Below are 21,956 nucleotides of genomic sequence, written 5' to 3' on the forward strand. Positions count from 1 at the left end.
CCAATCCTTCCTTGTCAAGTTGGGAATAGTTTTTCTCTGCCGGGGTCAACGTTCTGGATGCAAATGCAACCGGTCTTTCTGTACCATCAGGCATCACGTGCGATAATACACTCCCCACTCCATACCGACAGGCATCGCATGTCAGCACAAGATCCTTCTCTGGATCAAAATGAACGAGAACATTGGACGATTTGAGCAGATCCTTAGAGGTCTGGAATGCTGATTGTTCACTAGACCCCCAGCTCCAGGAGACTCCTTTCCTCAAAAGCCGATAAAGGGGGCCCAAAACGTCGGTCACATTCGGGATGTAACGACCATAGAACTGAAGCAAACCGAGGTATGACTTCAATTCGGTCACATCTCGTGGAGAAGGAGCATCCTTGATAGCTCGGACTTTCTCATCTGTCGGGTGTAGACCCTCGGCATCAATCGTATGACCCAGGTACGTGACTGATGGCACCATAAACTTGCACTTGTCTCGACGCAAACGTAGGCCGGAGTCCGAAATCTTCTTCAGAACTCTCTCCAGGTTCTGTAGATGTTCCGCGTCCGTACGACCAGTAACCAGAATATCATCCTGGTAACAAACGACGTTGCGTTCGGCGGCAAACAAACTGTCCATGACACGCTGATAAATTCCAGGTGCAGATTTCACTCCAAAACTAAGTCGGTGGTACCTATACAACCCACGATGCGTGTTGATGGTAAGATACTGTTTCGAATTCTCGTCCAAGCAGAGCTGTAGATAGGCGGATTTGAGATCGAGTTTCGTAAAAGTCTTGCCTCCCGTGAGACGAGCATAGAGGTCTTCGATCCTCGGGATTGGATATTTATCCAATGAAGAACACCTGTTCACGGTCATTTTATAATCTCCACATATGCGGATGGACTGGTCCGATTTTATGACTGGAACGATGGGCGCCGCCCATTCGGCATACTGGATTTGCTCGATGATCCCCAGATTTTCAAGATGATCCAGTTCCTTGTCAATCCGCTCACGCAGGGCGAAAGGGACTGGGCGAGCCCTGCAAAATATAGGATTGGCATCCCGGTCAACCCTGAGTTTAGCCGTATGTCCTTTCAAGGTTCCAAGCTCATCCTTGAAGACATCCGGGTACGTATCCAGCACATTTTTGAGTGTGTATGCTGCGGTAGGAGAAACATTGGCTGCCCGGAGTTGATGAATGCTTTCCCACTTCAGTCGAATTATGCTCAACCAGTTCCTGCCGAGTAAGGAAGGGCCCTTTCCAGGAATGACGATCAGGGGTAGGTGAAACTCACGGTTATCGTAGCCCACCGTGACATCACATGTACCGCAGGGAACAATCTTCTCACCTGTATAGGTGGAGAGTCCATAGGTAGTAGGTTTCAGATGGGGTCGGTCAGCATCACTCCACAGGTTTGTGAAAACAGCATGGCTGATGAGCGAGACGGCCGCACCAGTGTCGACCTCCATTTGCAATGGTCGATTGTTGACGACAACATTGGCAAGAAGAGGGTCCCGCCTATGGTGAGAATCAATATGAAGCAGGTCATACGATTCTGAGTTGTCGGAAACAGAGCTCACCTGGTCAAGCTCGGGTTCCTCCGAACCGATAAACTGATGAATCTTGTCAGCAGCTTTTCCTTTTCCCGATTTGCGAGTGATGCAAGCTGGAGCAATATGGCCAGTTTTCGAACAGAAATGGCAGGTGGCATCTTTGAACCGACACGTCTCCGGAGGGTGCTTTCCGTTGCACCGAAAACAGTTGTTGTGGGTTTGAGACTGCACTGGCTTCTGACGAGGAGCCTTGTTCCAACGTTGTGGCTGAACATGATCCAACCGATTCACAGCAGGGCTGGTACCAGATGAGCGAGTGGCACCGATGCTTGTAGCGTTGCGTTCAGCACTTTCCATGGAAATTGCGGTGTCTCTGGCATTTTGGAACGTCAGTCTTCTCTCAGCAAGCAGGCGTCTACGAGTGCGGTCATCGGACATGCCAACCACCAGCAAATCACGAAGCATGTCATCAATCGTGTCCCCAAACTCACACAGATGTGACAGTTTTTTGAGGTGTGCAATGAAGTCTGCGATCGACTGACCTTGCTGCTGTCTGCACATGTAAAAATTAAACCGACACAGGATGACTGAAGGAGATGGGTTGCAATGTTCCTTCAAAGCGGCCTTGAGCTCTGCATACGTGAGCTCCTGGATTGTCCGAGGCCGAATCAGGTTTTTAACGAGTGTGAACGTCTCACCTCCGCAAACGGACAGGAAGACGGCCTTCATCAGGCCTTCGGTCGCAATGCCGTTCGCCTCGAAGTAGAAAGACAAACGCTCAGAATACGTGTCAAAATCCCCCTCATGAGGGTCGAATTCATCGATATGGCCGAAAGATGTCATGGTCTAGATGTTTACCTTCGTCGCCATGTAAAGTATCTCGACAAACTGCGATCAATTGTCGTACGCGTTTATTCACTCTGCCAATCAAGGCCCGATTCACAGCAACGCCATCCGAGCTCTGGCGTAGGGATACAACCCGGTCCCGGTGTAGGGATACAACGATGAACATTTGCACTGCATACATGACAGACGGGGTCCTGTGCGAAATACAAAATGAACTTTAATTGAAGCATCATGATGAAATGAATAACAAACATTATACGTTCTGCTGAACTTCGTTTTCACCGAGAAGTATCAGAATAGGCGGTATTAATCGTTAGTACGAGCGAGTCGTGAATCTTGTTTGCGTCGTGGTGATTCATTGGGCGTTTAGCGTTTTGGGCATGGCAAGATGGCGGCCGGCGTTTTGGGCGTGGCAAGATGGCGGCCGAGACCACCGCACAACTGAAGCCTGAAAAAAATTAGTCACGTTATTGGCTTCTATTTATTTTATGATATATTGTTTCAGTTTTATATATTAATGCATATTTTAAAAAAAAGAAAAAGTAAATATTAACCCTTACAGAGCCAACGTCGGAATTTACAACTCTGAACAATAAAAGCCAATTTGAACATCGTTTCACAAATTAAAACATTACCGTAAGGCTTATGTTGAGATGAAACGATACGATGTATAGAATAATATTACAACAAAGCCGATTATTCTCGCAAATCACGACTACCTTTCGGTTTATTTATTTATTTATTTGAACCTCCTTCAGGCTGCTCCTGGATTCGAACAAACATCGGTCCTGATCAAATTGTATTTTCATCAATCGGTCTGTACAACTCTTTACATTGTTCAAGCGCGATTACTTCATCAATTCGATGTTAGTAAAAGCATGATAATCATTTATCATGTTACATTTACTGAGGGTGTATTACGTTGTTTCTGCTTCCTTTCGAACCCGGCTGTGTTCCCGTTAGTTAAAGAAACCAAAAAATGTTCAAAATATAGATTACTGAGGTAAACGCGTGAAATATTCTTTTAAACTACTAAAACAAAGGGAAAAATGAAGCTGATTTTGGTTTTCCCGCTATTGGCTGAATATATCCCTTCTTTTGCTGAGGAGAATCGGGACCGGACACCGGATCCTGCTGAGGAGAATCGGGACCGGATCAGCGACAGAAGCGAGTCCTGCTGAGGAGAATCAGGATCGGATCAGCGGCAGAAGCGAGTCCTGCTGAGGAGAATCAGGATCGGATCAGCGGCAGAAGCGAGTCCTGCTGAGGAGAATCAGGATCGGATCAGCGGCGCAAGCGAGTCTTGCTGAGGAGAATCAGGATCGGATCAGCGGCAGAAGCGAGTCCTGCTGAGGAGAATCGGGACCGGATCAGCGGCAGAAGCGAGTCCTGCTGAGGAATGCTGTGTAACTCGGCACAACCCGATCCGAGTCCTTACAGAGTGTGTGCAAACGTTATCCGTGAGGTATTGAGCGGACAGTGCGAGTGTGTTTTGTGGTATTTTGTTTTTATTTAACTGCACATAATACTGTGTGGAACCTCACGTAGCAGGTACTGACTGTAAACTGGTAAAGGTAAAGGTACTTGGTTTTACCCCTTTGTTATTGTATTCCTTTAAATTTTACCGGCGCTTTGATTTTGGTGAAAGTTTTAATCAATACCGAGGATCGATCAAGTTCGTCATTAAGACTTTCAGCGCGGTTTATTTATTACGTACTCACGTGCTTGGGATGTGGTACCATATACGGGGCAGTCAACAAGTTTTTCGAACCGGGTGTATATAATGGAAAAGCAGAACCACAAGTCACATTTTATTTTTCAATATAGTCCAGGCCTCCTTCACTTCAATCCACGAGACTTACTCCACTTGTCCTTCAAACTCACGAATTCGGTCGTATAAAAGTCTTCGGACTGCTCCTCAGTCCCTGCCTCGCTCGCCTCCTTCAGGACCTCATATTGAAAACGGTGCTTTCGGAGCTGGGACTTCAGGTTTTGAAACAGAAATGAGTCACTTTGGGTCAGATTAGGACTATATGGAGGGTGGTTGGGTTGCTCGAAGCCACCAGTGTGAATAGACACGTGTGCAACATGGGATTTGGGGACCGGTGCATTGTCCTGGAGCGGGAGCACACCTCCAGTCAACATTCCTGGTATTAGTTACTGGTGATCGTTGTTTTATGTGGCAGGTAGCCAATCGGCAGAATCCCTTTAGCGTCCTAGAAAACGGAGGCCGGCAGATGGTTGAGTTCTAAACTTGTTGTGGGTTGGAGAATTTGTGTGCTTCCATTGAATGGATTCCATCTTTAACTTGTAGTCAGGGCCCTTAGGGATATTTTGGTTCAAATTCTTCCAAAAGCATCAAATTTGGCGCAGATGTTGCCCATGCCATACTCTTTCAATTTTTGACGGGCGCCAAGGGCGGTATGATCCGGGGACCATACCGGTCCATCCCGCCATGTCACCTGACCTATGACGTCATAATTAGGATATGCATCCAATCACATGGCGTACTATAAGTGGTCAAAGTTCAAAATGAATCGATCGAAAAATGAAGGCAGGGATCCATTTTTAAGGTTTTCATAAAATCCAATATGGCCGCCAGGTCACATGACCTATGACGTCATATTTATGACATGTACACAATCATGTATACATGAACCCGGATCATGATCGCACAAAAATTAAACACAAGGATATGGCATACAGTTCATAAAACATCAAAATCCGTACCTTTGTAATTAGACTGATGAACTGCATATGCCTGAAAATTAGGAAATAGACATGTAAATATTTCCTCTAATTGTCAAAAATAAGGTCAGAGTTCGATTACCCAACCCAGAAACATAAAATGGTGAACCTCGCGTAAATCTTGACAAAAAACTCAAAAACCCCCAAATATTCCCCCAAATATTCCTACAGGTCGCACAAGATCTGCCTGCAACCCTCTTATGGTTAAACTGCCAAAATCAAGACTCTGCTCACTTGTCAAGTCACAAAACTGTCAAGTCGCTCACAAATCAAGACTCAAAACTCCTTCATTCCTCTTTTCTCCCGCCTCTGGAACAAACTCCCTCACTCTCTTCAATCCCACTCTACCCTCCAGGTCTTTAAAACAGCTGTTCACCACCATCTCTTATCCTCCCCCATCCAAAACCTTGATCTTTTCTACCCCCGCTAATTTCGGTCCCCATGTGTTTTATACCTCTTCCCCCCCCCCCCCCCTCCCCTTCCCACGCCTCCTGCCCCCAAGCCCTCTCCCTCCCACACTTCTCCCTGCTCTCAAATGTTGTGGTTGTGTGCTTCCCCTTCTCTCCCCATCTTGGCTTCCGCTCCCTCTTTTGTATATTTTGTTTGTCTGGTTGATTTGTTTGTGAAATAAATGTTAGCTCTTTCACGAGCCTCGATTCAGTATACAAAAAAAACACAAAAAAACCAAAAAAAAAAACCGACATGTTTGACTCAAAAATGACCTTTAAGATGACCTTGAGGGTTGACCTTGACCTCGAATCATCAAAATAACATCATAATTGGATTCCTCGACCTCGAAAACCCCTGAAAAGTGGTATCATACATGATTCCAACCCTTTTGGTTATTTAACTGATTTTCCTCTAATCCGGGTGGCGGCCATTTAGTATTTCGCCAATATGGGGCCCCCGGGGGAGGGAGGGGGGGGGGGCGCCCGTCTTGGCGCCTGTCAAAAATCGAAAGAGTATGGCATGGGCAACATCTGGGTCAAATTTGGTGCTTTTGGAATAATTTGAACCAAATGGCCCCAAAATATCCCTAATAGTGTGTGGTATGAGGTGTCATGAAAAACAGCTCCCGTGCGATTTGCGTGCTAAAATTGATTTTTTTGCTTTGTTGGATTGATTTTAGGTCAATTTATTCGAAAATAATGGGGTTCAAATTTTCCGACCCCTGGACCCCCTTCCGCTCCCTCAAGCGGTAAGGGGTGTTTTGTTTCCAGTGACCCCCGGGACTGACCATGCGACTTTCTCCCCTAACAACTGAGAGATTTTATTGATCTCGGGGTCGTTAGAGAGGTTTTCGATGACACTAAATCCATTTATGATACTTTCGAAGCGACCGGAAGTGGCGATCCCAGATTTCCGTTCACCAAAGATGCTAAGGTCAAGGTCATTTCAATTGTAGCAATAAACTTAGGCATGTAATACCTCTTTTTTATGGTTTTCAGGCACAGGAAGACGTTTGGTGCAGTTATTTTTGCGATCTAGATGCCCTGTCGCGAGATAAGGACAAAAAAAAATTGGTAAAATGCTCAAGGCTCTTCAAAGCAGGCTTTACTGTAAACGGATTGCCCGCGCAATGCAATTCGATGGAGTGACGGATCTTCAGAGCGTTTTCTCTCGATCTCGCTGCAACTTGTCCCGAAAGCTGGTAATGTTCACTTCGCTCAGTAGATTTAGAGGCTTGAGGGAAACTGTTGAGATACTGCTTCACTATACGAGCGAGGTGAGGTGTGGTAGTAAGAAGTCGGTCTAGGGCAGCTTCGTCTTGGCTCAATCCAACCATCCCGCCGTGACGCTTCAACCCTTTGATCTCTTGCTCCAGGGCCTGGTCGGTGAAAAGATGAGTGAAGGGAACGTCTGATTTTGCCACAACGAAGTCTCCTGATTTCAGGGCCTCCCACGTAACTGGATCATCCTCTTCCAGAGCATTCATTTGTGCAAGATGGACTGGCATTAGGCGAGCATAATTCAGGAGATCGCGCGCGAAGAAATACTTGATGAGGTTCTCTAAGGCAGCCAAGTAACCTCCCCAGTCAGCTGAACGGCAGGCACCTATGAGATGCAAAAGACTTTCCACTTGCTCGAGGTACTGGTTGAGAAATTGAGCGAGCTCGCCGATGTTGTCATCTTCTTTCTCATGGGGATTTTCTGGGTATGAGGACCGGATGTCGTTGTAGATATCAACCATGTCTTGGCTACGGCCGTGGAGAGCTTTCTTGAGAGCAACGCATTGGTCACGAAGTGGTTCAGGTGGATGATCAGAGAAAATGGCGTCAAACTTCATCATCATGACCGCCAGGCTAGTCGTGATGTGGTACTCAACTCCTCGCTTGTATGCCTTGCCACCATAGACCCCACGAAGACCTGCAGAAGTGTATGTGCCGCTTTCAATCGCACACGTGTCAATGCCACTTCCGTCGATTGTTTTGCCAAGAGCGTGCAGGGCAGCAAACGCAATATGCAAAACGCCCGCTCGGAGAATCCAGTTGGTGTTATTCACTGACTGCTGAATCTTGAGGGCGCGGCTGTAAAGATCAAGATCGAGCGTTATGAGGGTTCTTCTCTCAGGACCAACCACAAAAGCAGAAATGCCCTGAGTCAACATCAGAACAGTATAGAGGGTCGAGTAATCCGTTGGAGAAGTCTTGAATAGCGGAGCGATCACTTCTGTGTTAGTCGGGCTCAGACTCTGACATGAGCGTGATGACAGAAGAGATTTAGTGGCACCCCATGTTGGCATAACTTCTTCCTTTGCTAACTCCTTACCTTTAAGGATTCGTTTTGTCACTGAAAGAATAGGATCGTCGGAATATCTGGGGTTTTGACCTGCGGTCTGACCTTGCAGTTCTTCAGTCTCTTGCTGCTCTATATTCTCCACACGTTGGTCATTTAGCTTTTCACCACCTCTGTCATCAGTACCGTAGTAGTTGGCAAGCACCCAGGTGTGAGTGAAGTCTTTGGAAATCTTACTCCTCCGCTTTTCTAGATGGTAGACCTCAAATCGAATTGGTTTAGGTTTAATGATTGGCTCTTGCAGGTACTTGACTTCGAACGCGAGTGGTGCCGGTGCGAGAAGTTTCTCTGGGATTGGTTGATGGGCTCGCCATCTTCTGCTCGCTGGTTGATCACGATCACTGTGCCATGGAATGTGTTCTGTCCAGTTGGTGTGTCTTCTAAGAGGTCGATGTTATCAACAGCGAACCAGATGTTCAATCCCTTCTTGATGAAATCAGGCAGATAAAATCCACCAGCCTCCTTCATTCGCTGAAGAACGCCTTGCTCTATGCGCTTTTCGAGATCAAGGAGCCTCTGGTAGTCTGGTAGTCGCTCCCAATGTAAACTTCTGATAGGTTATTGACGAGGTTTTTGTCACGAACTCTGGAATGAATGGTGAGCGGCAAGCCTATTGAGAGGGGCGTCTGGGCAGTTTGCTGAAAGATTTCGTTTTGTTTTGGCTGATGCTTTACCTGGCGATCGGTTCGAGTATTCTGGACGAGAAACTGGCAAGCAACATCAACAGTTTTGTCCACTTGTGCATTGCGCATTTCAGAAACTTTGAGAACATGACGGCCAAATCGGAGATGAGTGAGGAAGAACTGGAGAAGTGGAGGATTCTCAAAGTCTTCAAACATTCCCCTGAACGACCAGCTTCGATGCTGCATTATCTCTTCCCTTAGAATGTTTGCCATGTTCTTCAAGTTGCCAACTGTGTCGTCGTTATCCAGCTGTGCAGACCTCAGTTGCATGGCCTTCCTAACCGCCAGTGAAAGAACGAGGTTGTCGGGCTCATTTTTGCGTACTGATTGGACGAACTGGATATTCGGAAGCCGTTCAGTAATGAGCTTTTTCAAATGCTTGCGGTAGTTGGTTGTCTGATTGATCTCTACATTATACCTCTTCAAAATGGACAAATATGCACCATTCACTTCAGCCATGTTCAGAGTAAGATCGTCCGCAGTTAGAGTATTTTGGACGGAGAGAAGCAACTGTTCATCACATAGAGAGCCAATAAGCTGGGTAATACTATGATCTTTTCGCGTTAAAGTGCGCTGCGCGTATCGTAAACATTTCCTATGATAGTATTTTTCAAGAGCAGAGGCATCCCCAGCGTCTTCTAACTCGGACACGCAAGTTCTGATGCGGTCATCCTGAGTCTTGAGCTTTATCTCGAGGAAGTTTTCACCCATCTTGTCAGAGTAAACGCGATGGAGAGGTTCTGATATGTTATTAGAACAAAAGCTACATGACGAGAACAGACACACCTTTTCCTTCGGGATGGTTTTTGTTATTTTAGGTCGGGTAGAGTCAGCCACACTGGAAGGTCGTCCAGGCCCACGCGCAGGGCATGTAGGAGAATCAAACCGGACTCGTTTAACCCTTAGCCGTTCAATCATGCTTGTGTTGACGATGGGTTTTCGACATTCGCTATGATACCATACTGATTTCCGTTCAGATTCACCTAAGCTAGCTAACCGATCTGTAAGTCGCTTAATATCACCCTGACCCAAAGACAGTCGCTCGTTAGCACAATAAATAAGTTCGCCAATCATATCAGGATTGTTTATCAGTCTCTTCTTTGATGTAGCTCCCTCATTGCAGATGATGCACACGCTGTTCTTCTCAGACATGACCTCTAGATGGTTTTGTACTAGTCTCTGTCAGCCTTCTTTCTGAAAAACAAACACAAAAAAGCCTTGAGCATTTTCCTAATTTTTTTTTTGTCCTTATCTCGCGACAGGGCATCTAGATCGCAAAAATAACTGCACCAAACGTCTTCCTGTGCCTGAAAACCATAAAAAAGAGGTATTACATGCCTATGTTTATTGCTACAATTGAAATGACCTTGACCTTAGCATCTTTGGTGAACGGAAATCTGGGATCGCCACTTCCGGTCGCTTCGAAAGTATCATAAATGGATTTAGCGTCATCGAAAACCTCTCTAACGACCCCGAGATCGATAAAATCTCTCAGTTGTTAGGGGAGAAAGTCGCATGGTCAGTCCCGGGGGTCACTGGAAACAAAACACCCCATAAAAGGGGGTCCGGGGGTCGGAAAATTTGAACCCCATTATTTTTCAATATTTTGACCTCGAATTAATCCAACAATGCAAAAAAATCAATTTTAGCACGCAAATCGCACGGGATTACACTTCATACCACACTATAAGGGCCCTGACTATTGGGGTTCCAGTGATGAATCCAGTCACCAGACGGAAAATAAAGTTGGCAGAATTGGCTTCACACAGGTCAAGGAGCTCATGACTAGAGGCCGTCCTCCGGTGTCGATGTTAACTGCTGAGGTTTTGAGGAACCCATATTGCAGAAACCTTGGACTTTCCCAAATGCTCATGGATGATGGTCACAACACTTCCATGTGAAATTTCAACCTCACCTCAGGCTTATTTATTCGACCTTGATACGTTGATCCTCCATCATCTAGTTCTCAAGCCTGGCTACGTACAGTCAGTGGCATCTGAAGGCTGTCCTGACTGAGTAATCCTCAAGGCTCTCACACCCAGGCTTGAACTCCTTGGCCCACCTTGTTATGGTGGCATATTAAGCGGCATCTATGCCACACACTCCCACCATGTGACGACGAATTTCTGTTGCATTGGAACCTTCTTTGGTTGAGAATTTTATCCCTCAATTTATCAATTTATCATCTCCGATGCTCAATTTTTTAAAAATATGTAATTTTCTCAGAGGCTATATTTGAAACGCTCAATCTGAAACGGAAAATAGTTTTATAATATATTTAATAAATAAATCACATCAGTCGAATTTACTGAAACAAATAACCAAGCATTCTACTTTGTCACCAAAAAATTAGAACCCTGCTATATTGCTTTACCCCTAAATTGCAAAGCTTCTTCGCCGCCCTCGTTTTGCGTAAATTGTGAAAATGATGGAGAGGAGGGAGGTAGGGGATGTAGGAGCAGAAAATATACATTGGGGGGGGGGGGGGGGAAGGGGGGTCATAGTTATGCCATATTTGCGTAAGGTAATAACTATGCGATATGGTGCATAAGATAAGTCACTTTCATAAGGTACCCGGTGGTCCTCGGTCTAGTTTTTTTGTGGGAAACTAAAACTACACTACACCCACTAAGTAATTGGGTCGAGGATCAATTCATATTACCTTCCATGTAATGTGATGCAATATGATAAGAACCACCTTTAGAGGCCATTTTTCCCCACAGAGCAGGGGTTGGCCTTTTTCAGGCACTGTGGTCCCCTTTTTGAAGCAATATTTTATGGTTTGGTCAAGTGTTGAGGAAGGATGAAAGTGACTGGTTGAGAAGAGTGATGGAAATGAATGTAGAAGGAAGTAGAGGACGGGGAAGACCGAGAAAGACTTGGCTAAAGATGGTCGAAGAAGAAATGCGGGCAACGGGGTTAACAAGGGGAGATGCAGAAAATCTGGTAAAATGGAGAAGATTGTCATGGGGACCGCAAGGCTAACCCCAGCTCCAGCAGGGAAAATGGCCTTAAAATGCCTGTTTTATTTTATGGCCGGATGCCCTTCCTGCCGCCAACCCTGTTGGTCCCCTCTTGTGACGCACAGGGAATTACCAGTGAACTGGTACTCAATTTGCGGACCTTGGAAGGATGACAGGCTGAGTCAACCCCCTGTTGTTAATTCAGCGATCGACCGGGATTCGAACCCAGGATCCTCAGATCCCAAGCCAGCACCCTAATCGCTAAGCCAACACCAGGCTCATACCATATGATAGTGATTTTTAAATCAAATATATTTTTCAAAAATTTCAAAGTTTTTATTTTTGCTTAATACACTTCCCAGCACTCATTGATGAACCCCCAGCACTTCAAATTGTGTCCTTACTGGTAATATAACGTTGCATATTGTTACGGTCACTTATGCATCTTCAACGACGGCTTGCGCCACCTGGACGTTTATGGGACAAAAAGATCTCCACGTCCGCTAGGTTCATTTGGTGTTAACTGGCATTTTGGAACACACGAACCATGGCGAATCTGCCGCCAAGACTGACTGAGTGAACCCATCGGCGATCCGCTTTTAAAGCGCTTTAGTGCGAATCCAAATTGCCCATCTAACGGATTTTTATGCCAATTTATTAAGTGCTATGGAACCCACTCCCTTATGACCACACACAGGTTATCATTAAACGGGATTTTATTTTAAGGAAGGAAAGAGGAGGAAGAGTAACACAGCCGTGACAGTGGCCATCATACTGTGACAAATTAATTATAAATAACCCCAGCGATCTCGAGAACCACGTCTGCTTAAATATGGCCTTAATCATTTTGCCGGGGGTGGAACACGAGACGGAGAAAAAACCTGAACTGTGCTTCACTCCTTGACACAGCTTGCGCTCGCTCTCCCATGATCACCCTCAGCTGCCCGTTGGGGTCTTGTTCAGGCGTACTCTTGCGGGCCTCCCCTCTGGGACTTGTGGAACACAAACCTGAGCTGCCAGGAAGTCTACAGTGTGAGCAGCACACAAACTAGAGGGAAAAACCAACCCTGAATAAGGATGACCGCAGCTACAAAGGAAGGAGTGAAAGCCAAGGGACGGCACCAACCAAAGAGAGCCCGAAGTGCATTTTAAAATTGTAGGAAGGGTGGGGGCGGGGGATGGGAGGAGGGCTTACACAAACACTGGGGCGGGAGATGGGAGGAGGGCTTACACAAACACTGGGGCGGGGGATGGGAGGAGGGCTTACACAAACACTGGGGTGGGGGATGGGAGGAGGGCTTACACAAACACTGGGGCGGGGGATGGGAGGAGGGCTTACACAAACACTGGGGCGGGGGATGGGAGGAGGGCTTACACAAACACTGGGGCGGGGGATGGGAGGAGGGCTTACACACACTGGGGCGGGGGATGGGAGGAGGGCTTACACAAACACTGGGGTGGGGGGTGGGAGGAGGGCTTACACAAACACTGGGGTGGGGGATGGGAGGAGGGCTTACACAAACACTGGGGCGGGTGAAACGAAGATTCTCTTAAACATAGAGCAATTACATCGTGCTTATTCTAACATGTACTATGAAATAACTATTCTACTCTATTCCCCATTTTACCCCCTAAACCAGATCTGTAACAATATGATGGTTTTCTCGTAGCTGAAGAAAAGGTCTGATTGGAGCACTTGTGGTGTTGTTCAAATTGGCAACGTAGTCTTTGTATGTTCTTCACGTGGTGCATTACAAATGGGTTTTGAGATTTGCGTTGTACCATGCCAAACATCGTGGTGATTGTTTCAGGGTCAGTTTCCTCTTCTGATACTAATTATTACTTCTGCCACCAAAGGTGGATGGAGGTTATGTTTTCACGTCTGTCTGTTTGTCTGTTTGTTACTTGGTTACTTGCAAAATCGAAGATTTTTCAAGTATATTGGTCGGTTGCGTTTGTGGTTCTGTCTGTCTGTCTGGCTGATACTAATTTGTTTGTCACCGGCCTACAGGTCACAATTTTCAACCGATCTTCACGAAACTTTACCAAATGGTAGAGTTGGTCAAAAGCAAGAAGCCTATTGTTTTTGGGGTAAAAAGGTCAAAAGGTCAACATAGGCCGAAGGTCACAAAATTTGCTAAATTTCTAAAATCCTCAATTTTCATCCAATTGACTTGAAATTTGAAGAGGACTTGCATATCTGGTCACTGAATTCAACCACCAAGTATTTTTGATGTCAACATTGGCCAAAAGGTCAACATAAGCCAAATTTCTAAAATCCTCAATTTTCATCTAATTGACTTGAAATTTGAAGAGGACTTGCATATCTGGTCACTGAATTCAACCACCAAGTATTTTTGAGGTCAACATCGGCCAAAAGGTCAACATAGGCCAAATTTCTAACATCCTCAATTTTCATCCAATTGACTTGAAATTTGAAGAGGACTTGCATATCTGGTCACTGAATTCAACCACCAAGTATTTTTGAGGTCAACATAGGCCAAAAGGTCAACATAGGCCAAGTTTCAAAAATCCTCAATTTTCATCCGATTGACTTGAAAATTGAACAGCATTTGCACATTGAGTCACTAAATAGGGAAACTAACTATTTTTGAGGTCAAAAGGTCAAAGGTCAACCTTCCAAAAGCATCATTTTTCATCTAAAAATCGTCACTTTTCTTCCTATTGACCTGAGCTTTGATCAAGATTGTCAATTTTAATCTTGATGAAATGGACAATTTGCTGTATCAATGGAATTTTTTCCCTTGGGGGTGTGGGGCGGATTTTGTGACACAGACGAATCGATTCGATTTTGGTGAAGATCTGATTATGGATTTGGATATGATAATTATTTATTTTTAAGTGATTCTTCACCATTGCATTGGGAGATCGGAGCAAAAACTATTGATGGCATGATACTTAAAAGAGTTGTGGACGAGTTATGACTAAACTTGGTGGATGAGTTGGTTTGGTGACGAACAAGCCGATTAAATTTTGGATCAGGTCCGAATCCAGATCCGGCCTATCAGTGGGATACAAAAGGTAAACTGTTCACCAGCGGAGGTATGCGCTCTACCGGGTGACGTTATAGTTGTTATAGTGTGTCAGTTCTACTGAAACAGTTTCAATCCTGGATGGCTCGTCACTCTGACGCAGGCTACTTCACTAAGTGAGCTTGAATTTGTAATTTGTTAATGGCGCTGGCAATAGTTTGCTTACTCTTCACCAGACACCGTGAGACGTTTATCCCCCACCAACTAATGCTGGCAAATGGGACGCCCAGTTTAACGTCTATCCGAGGGGGAGCACACCCATTGATGAATCGCCCTGTCTGAGAAGCACCAGGATGACAGTTTATATCTGGGCCAAGACGCGAACCCATGCTAGATAAATCAGAGGCGAGTGTGCGTACCTCTAGTCCAGGCCATCCTTCCAGCCCCATAATCAAAATGGTAATTGATCACCTTGTCCTTAAAAAAAAAAAAAAAAAAATATTATACTAGCAACGGCACCTGCCCTATGGGCGGGGCTTCAATTGTGAGGCCCAAATGAAAAGGCAAAATATGGGAAATTGAAGGCTTTTTTATTTTAAACGATTTATATAAACATCCGTTAAATCATATCACACGCAAATCATCAAATTCTAAACAGTATTTGTAGAATTTCAATAAGAGCCACATCACCGTTCATATCGGTAAATATTATTCCATCATGTTTGGAAAAATTAGAAAATTGGGAAAACAATATAGCCTAATTTACTCCAGGGGGTCCCAGAATTACCCACCCAAAATTTCGTTGCGATCGATTCAGCCGTTTTTACGGTACCTGGGAACACGGACAGACAGACATTTGGTGAATTATAGTAAGAAGATTTATTTTAAACTAACATTGACCATTTTGCACGAGTGACTGATTTGTTTGTCATTATTTTTCAGGAAGTGTGGGAAGAAGATTGGAGGAAGGGGCTGGAGGCCAGATGAGCATGTGGGAAGGAGCTCTGCTTACCCTCTTTGTACTCGTCAGTACCTCTGCCTGTGTGCTTGTCTTTATGGTGTTTGGTGAGTGTCCTCTTAGTATGTGACAGAACATGTGGTTTTGTTTTAACTTGCGACATTTTTGCTGCTGCTTCATGTGTGGAGAAGTGAAAGATTGTATTTTATACTTTGGGTGTTAAAGTTTTTTTGGGGGGGAGGGGTGGGAGGGGGGAGAGGGGAGGGTGATTCTTATTTTTTTTAAAGTAGGTTATAACAGACTTGGTGGCGTAATGGTTAGTGTCCACTCTGAATCTGGGAGGTCTGTGGTTCAAACCCTGTCCGAGTCATACCAATAACTTTAAAAAGGGTATGTTCCACTTCCCTGCTTGACGGTCAGCATTTATAGGATAGAGCATGGACAAAAACCATAGAGTTACATCCATGGGGAGGAGGAAATTGCTCGTTGATTGCCCTGTTGAGTGCAGACAGAAAAGCGATGTCGTAAAGATGGTGTCGCTGGTACCCAGAATGCTCTGGGAAGTGATGCAACACCAGGATGAAAGTTTATAGCCCTGTAATTGTAATTGTAAGGTGGGAGATACTTTTTACACGGTATGTTATGGATGAATAGATGGTACACTGTATTTTAAATGGAAATATTAAATTTAATTGTGAATAAATGGAATAAAATTGAATACCGGTAACCATTTGGCCTTACACATGATGTCAGTCAGGAGAGGTTTTCAGTTTGATAACTTTCTTGGAGTTCAGGCTTTTGCATAACTTGCACATAGGACATCACAGCTCGATTGTTTGTACAATACAACAACAACAACAACAACAGGCATTTTAAGGCCATTTTCCCTGCAAGAGCGGGGGTTAGCCTTGCGGTCCCCATGACAATCTTCTCCATTTTGCCCTATTTTCTGCATCTCCCCTTGTTAACCCCCTTGCCCGCATTTCTTCTTCGACCATCTTTAGCCAAGTCTTTCTTGGTCTTCCCCGTCCTCTACTTCCTTCTACATTCATTTCCATCACTTCTCAACCAGTCACTTTCATCCTGTCTCAACACATGACCAAACCATCTCAACCTGTTTCTCTTCACAGCATCCATCACAGGCTCTATTCCCATCATCTTTCACAATTCATCATTTGTCTTCCTCTCTCTCAACGATACTCCACACATCCACCGAACCATTCGCATTTCCACCCTTTCCAACCTTCGTTGCTGCTCTACGTTCATTACCCATGTCTCGCTCCCATAAATCATAACACTTCTCACACATGCAGCATACACTTTTCCCTTCAGCCTTAACGACACTCCCCTCCTAGTCAGCACGCCACTCAGTTCCCGAAACTTCTTACATGCACATTTCACTCCAGCAACCCTTGCCGAGTCTGATCCACCTTCTCCATTCAGCATGTCTCCTAGGTAACAATGTTTTCACACCTTCCAGCTTCACGCCGTCTCCAGGATCCAACTCATCCTCCATCTGCAGCTCCCTCTGTGCACACCTTAATCTTGAATGTAGCTGCCACACTGGTTAATGACCCTCTCAAACCACTACATTTTTGATGAACCCACTCAGCGCACATTGTACATTGAATGGAATTCACTCCGACACCCTTCCTGCACACAGCACACGGCCACTTCCCGAAAACCTTCGTTTTTCCGATATTCACCTTCAGACCTTTTGTCTCCATACATTCCTTCCACCTGTTCATTTTCTCCTTCAGTCCATCCATACTTTCTGCAATCAACACCAGATCATCTGCATAAAACAACTCCCACGGTAAACCCTCCTTTACGTTCCGAGCCAGCACTTCCATCACAGCTACAAATAGTAGCGGACTTAGTACCGACCCCTGATGCCCTTCCACCTTCACCTCAAACTCACCACTGTTCCCGTCCTTAGTCCTTACAGCTGTGCGCGCTCTTTTGTACATTGCCATCACTACTCCGATCAACTATTCCTCCACTCCTAACTTCCTCAATGCCCATGTCACTACTTCACGTGGAACCCTATCGAATGCTTTCTCCAGATCAACAAACCCAAGAAACAACTTCTTCCTCTTCTCCATGTACTTGTCCTGCAACTGCCTCACAATAAAAAGCGCGTCTGTCGTTCCTCTTCCTGGCACAAATCCAAACTGCATTTTGTCAATCTTCACTTTCTTCCTTGTCCTCCTCTCCAACACCCTTTCCAATACCCTCATTCCATGCTCCAATAACTTTATCGCTTGATACGAGCCACAGTCCAGAGGGTCACCTTTCCCCTTGTATAGAGGGACGAGGCTACTCAATTCCCAATCCACTGGAATGCGGCCTTCTTTCACCACCATATTACAGATCTCTGTCATTCTCTTCACACCCCAACTTCCTGCTGCCTTCAACATATCTCCCACCACTCCCGTCGGCCCTCCCGCTTTTCTACTCTTCATTGATTTCATCGCTTCCTCAACTTCCTTCTCGGTTAACTTCTCTGCCGGTCCAAAAACTGGGTTACTCTCTGTGTTGCCATCACATTCATTCTCTGCATTCAACAGTATTTCCATATATCTCTTCCATCTTCCTTTAATTCCATCTGGGTCCACAACGATTTGTCCCACTTCATCCTTCAAGCAACTCACCCCCATCACATCACACCTCTCTTTCGTTATCTGCTTTGCAATCCTGAATACCGCTCTTTGACCACCTTCCAAATCCAAGCGTTCTCCGAACATTTTCCTCCATGCCTCCTGCGCCTTTGCTACCTCTTTCTTAGCAGCCTTCTTGGCTGCCTTATAACTTTCATGCTCTGCCTTTTCTGCCCCCATACCCTTCGCCTTCTGCCACTCCTTGAACCTATTCCTCTTCTCGTTAATCTTCTTTCCAACTTCATCATCCCACCACCATGTTTCCGAGTGCCTCGGTGGTCCTTTTGTCCATCCACATACCTCACCAACGGCTCCCAAAAGACTATCTTTCATTGACATCCAACCACTTTCAAGCTCAACCACATCATCCTCTACCATACTCAGCCTCTCTTTTAATGCCTCCCTCACTGTCACCTCTTTCAACCTCCACACCTTCATTCTCGGTTGGTACTTCACCCGCCAAGCTCTCCTCGCACCTTTCACCCTTATGTCGCAGACAACCAAGTGGTGCTGTGAAACAGCCTCCTCCCCCGGGATCGCCTTTGTGTCCGGGAGGTGCCGCCTATCTCGCCTACGCACCAGCAGGTCGTCAACGGTTGTTGTTGACACACCTGACGTGCATGTAACAAGCTTATTATCCTCTTTCTGGAACTAAGTATTACAAATCAACAAATCAGCTCCATCAGCAAACTCCAAAATCCTTTCACCTTCTCCATTTCTCACACCATATCCGTAACCCCCATGAACTCCCTCAAAACCGTCCATACTCCTTCCCACATGTCCATTTAGGTCTCCTCCTACCACAACAACTTCCTCATCTTTCACGTTTTCCATCAGCTTCTCTATTGCACACCAGAACTTGTCCTTCTCTTCATCACTCCGACCAACCTGCGGAGCATATCCCGAGATGACGTTCACCAAGAGCTTTCCAATCATCATTTTCACCATCATCAACCTGTCACTCACTCTAGTCACACTCACCACACTGTCTACAAACTCCTCAGAAAACAGGACACCAACACCATTCACGCCCTCCAGGCACCCTTGCCACATAAACCTGTATTTCTGTCCCTGCCTACCCTTCACCATTCTCACACCACTTCCCTTCCATCTCGTCTCCTGCACACAACATATGTCCACTCTTCTTCTGACCAATACTTCCACCACTTCTCCTGATTTCCCTGTCATTGTCCCTACATTCCATGTCCCAAACTTCAGAAACCGATCTCCACGTCGGGCATCAGACGTTTCGTCGTCATAAATGGAATGATTTCTTCGATCGGGTTCGCCACCTTGAGTTTTGACGAGAGGGAGTGGGGTCCCCCACGGGGTACTTCGGGCTGTACCCTGCCCATATGTAGTTGTAATTGTCATGGTTCTCTTTTTGAGGCAATGTTTTTATGGCCGGATGCTCTTCCTGACGCCAACCCTTTTCGCGCGTCTGTATTAGCCTGTTTGTACAATGTTCATGTTTAATACACGTATGTCCTCTATTTTTGTCTTGGACATCTAAACAGGCTGGTACGTGGTTTGGCGGTGTTTCCTTTCAAAGTTTCGCTTTCTCCGAGAGCTTGTTGGCGACCGCGGTGCCCAAATGCCAGAGGAACCGGTCCAACCCATCGTGGAGCCAAGTAGCGAGAGGCCGGCGAGAAGGCGGACTCGGCAGTCTCCTCGCGTCTCCACCTGAGTCTTTGCGGCACAGCAGTCGGCCTTGCCGCTGACCCACGCCGCTGGTCTCATTGGCCATTTGATGCACAGTTAACAATGAAATGTTGCCGGAAGTCTATTTCTGCTTCAATCCCACACGATGCCAGAAGTTCCTCTCAGTGGCAGCCTTTTTTGTTTTGTTTTGTTTCATTATGCAATCGATCAAACTTGAACAGAAACCAACCAACCAACCAACCAACCAACCAACCCACTAATACGTGGTTGAGCCTTTTTCCCCCCTCAGGGTTACTTCACCAACTTGAGTTACCAATGGCTATTTGTACCTTACCTGAGTATATCCTTGAACCTGCCAAAAGCAGACATTTCAAAACTGATTGTGCTTGACTCTAATGTCCTTGCATATTGCAGACAGCGTTTGCTATTTAAAGCAGCTTAAACTTTTCAAAGTAGGACTGTAACTTTGTTTAAACTTTCAAAGTTTAACTGTAAATACACCATGGCTTGAAGCATGTGAGACGACTATGGCTAGTTTGTAGTAATACTAATAGATATGAGCATGTGACATGACTATGACTAGTTTGTAGTACGGTAATACATTTCAGTGCCCCAGCATGGCTGTTTGTTTTCTTTGAATCGACTATTGTGTAATCTATGTTTGGCTTTCCTCATGTTTACAGGATAGAACTTGTGCCATTCTGAACAAACGTCGAGATATTTAGGCCGAGATGTTGCACCTCGCATGTCTTTCCTGTGTCGGAAAAGCAATAAAGTTTTGTGGATTTGTATACCCATTAATTGTTTATTTTAGTCATTTCATTGATGTGAATTTTTTACATGTTGCTAATTTAATCCTGTTTTCTGCTTGGACTTTTCTTCGCAACCGCCTGGCATTTGGAATTCTCCTCATGACTTTTCTCTAGGATCTTGTAGACATTTTTTGTTATTGTACACCGCACCTTTCCTATGCCATCTCCAGGCATTGCAAATCGTCATTGCCGGGCACCGAAGGGGGCTCGGCAGTGACGCACGCTGAAAGGGAGTACTCAGTTTTCACTCTGGTTGTTTTCTTGTTTGTTTGTTTTCTTTCTTGCTTGTTTGTCCGGGCGATATCTCAGCCATCCTTTGAGTGAGGAAGCTGAAATTTCGGCACAACAGTGAGCAAGTCCTTTGTCAAAAACGGTATTTTTTGTTTTTTGATTAATCAAATTTTTTTTTGGGGGGGGGGGGGGGGGGATACAGAATCGAGGCTCGTGAAAGAGCTAACATTTATTTCACAAACAAATCAAACAGACAAACAAAATATATAAAAAGAGGGAGCGGAAGACAAGATGGGGAGAGAAGGGGAAGCACACAAACACAACATTTGAGAGCAGGGAGATGTGTCGGAGGGAGAGGGCTTGAGGGGAAGAGGAGGGGGGGGGGGGGGGGGGGGAGGAGGAGAAGTATAAAACACAAGGACACCAAGGACTTCCAGGACAGAAGTTGGTATTTCAAAAAAGTGGATTTGGGGTGAAATTAGCGGGGGTAGAAAAGATCAAGGTTTTGGATGGGGGAAGATAAGAGATGATGGTGAACAGCTGTTTTAAAGACCTGGAGGGTGGAGTGGGATTGAAGAGAGTGAGGGAGTTTGTTCCAGAGGCGGGAGAAAAGAGGAATGAAGGTGAGCAGAGAGTCTTGATTTTGGCAGTTTAACCATAAGAGGGTTGCAGGCAGATCTTGTGCGACCTGTAGGAATATTTGGGGGACAGAGCCCAGAGAGAGCTGGGGGGGGGGCAAGGCCAGAGAGGAGTCGGTAGAAGACGGAAAGACCACCAACCTGCCTGCGGTGAGTGAGTGAAAGGCCCTTGGAGTTAGCTTCAGCGCGGGAGATTCCAATGATTCTGAACGCTTTGGTTTCAACAGCGTGAAGACGAGCTAGGTGTGAGGCAGGAGCACCAGCCCAGAGGGGAGAGCAGTATTCCATTGAGCTGCGGATGAAAGCCTTGTATGTGGTGAGGAGCTCAGGTGTGCCAAGGAAGGACCGCACGACGGAGGATGCCCAGTCGGTGACTGGCTTTGGAGGCCAGATTTGAAATGTGGTTTTCCCAGGAAAGATCATGGC

At 45.7% G+C, this 21,956-nt stretch overlaps 1 protein-coding gene across 1 annotated transcript; it reads left to right on the top strand.

The window, feature by feature from the left end:
• Nucleotides 1-3,495: 3,495 nt before the first annotated feature.
• SMIM13 (small integral membrane protein 13) lies at nt 3,496-20,640 on the top strand. Its single transcript, XM_068127543.2, has 3 exons — nt 3,496-3,851; nt 15,512-15,634; nt 19,705-20,640. The coding sequence occupies exons 2-3, from the start codon at nt 15,553-15,555 to the stop codon at nt 19,872-19,874; spliced, it is 252 nt and encodes an 83-aa protein (XP_067983644.1). The 5' UTR covers nt 3,496-3,851; nt 15,512-15,552; the 3' UTR covers nt 19,875-20,640.
• The last annotated feature ends 1,316 nt before the right edge of the window (nt 20,641-21,956 follow it).

The sequence above is a fragment of the Myxine glutinosa genome, chromosome 10 (assembly GCF_964187855.1).
Source record: "Myxine glutinosa chromosome 10, kmMyxGlut1.1, whole genome shotgun sequence".
NCBI classification, from domain to species: Eukaryota; Metazoa; Chordata; class Myxini; order Myxiniformes; family Myxinidae; genus Myxine; species Myxine glutinosa.

What these genes read in the sequence shown, in the direction of transcription:
- SMIM13 (XM_068127543.2), top strand. Translation starts at nt 15,553, where the DNA reads ATGAGCATGTGGGAAGGAGCTCTGCTTACCCTCTTTGTACTCGTCAGT. An exon ending in GCTTGTCTTTATGGTGTTTG is followed by an intron (nt 15,635 to 19,704) that starts GTGAGTGTCCTC and finishes ACATCTAAACAG; the next exon opens with GCTGGTACGTGGTTTGGCGG.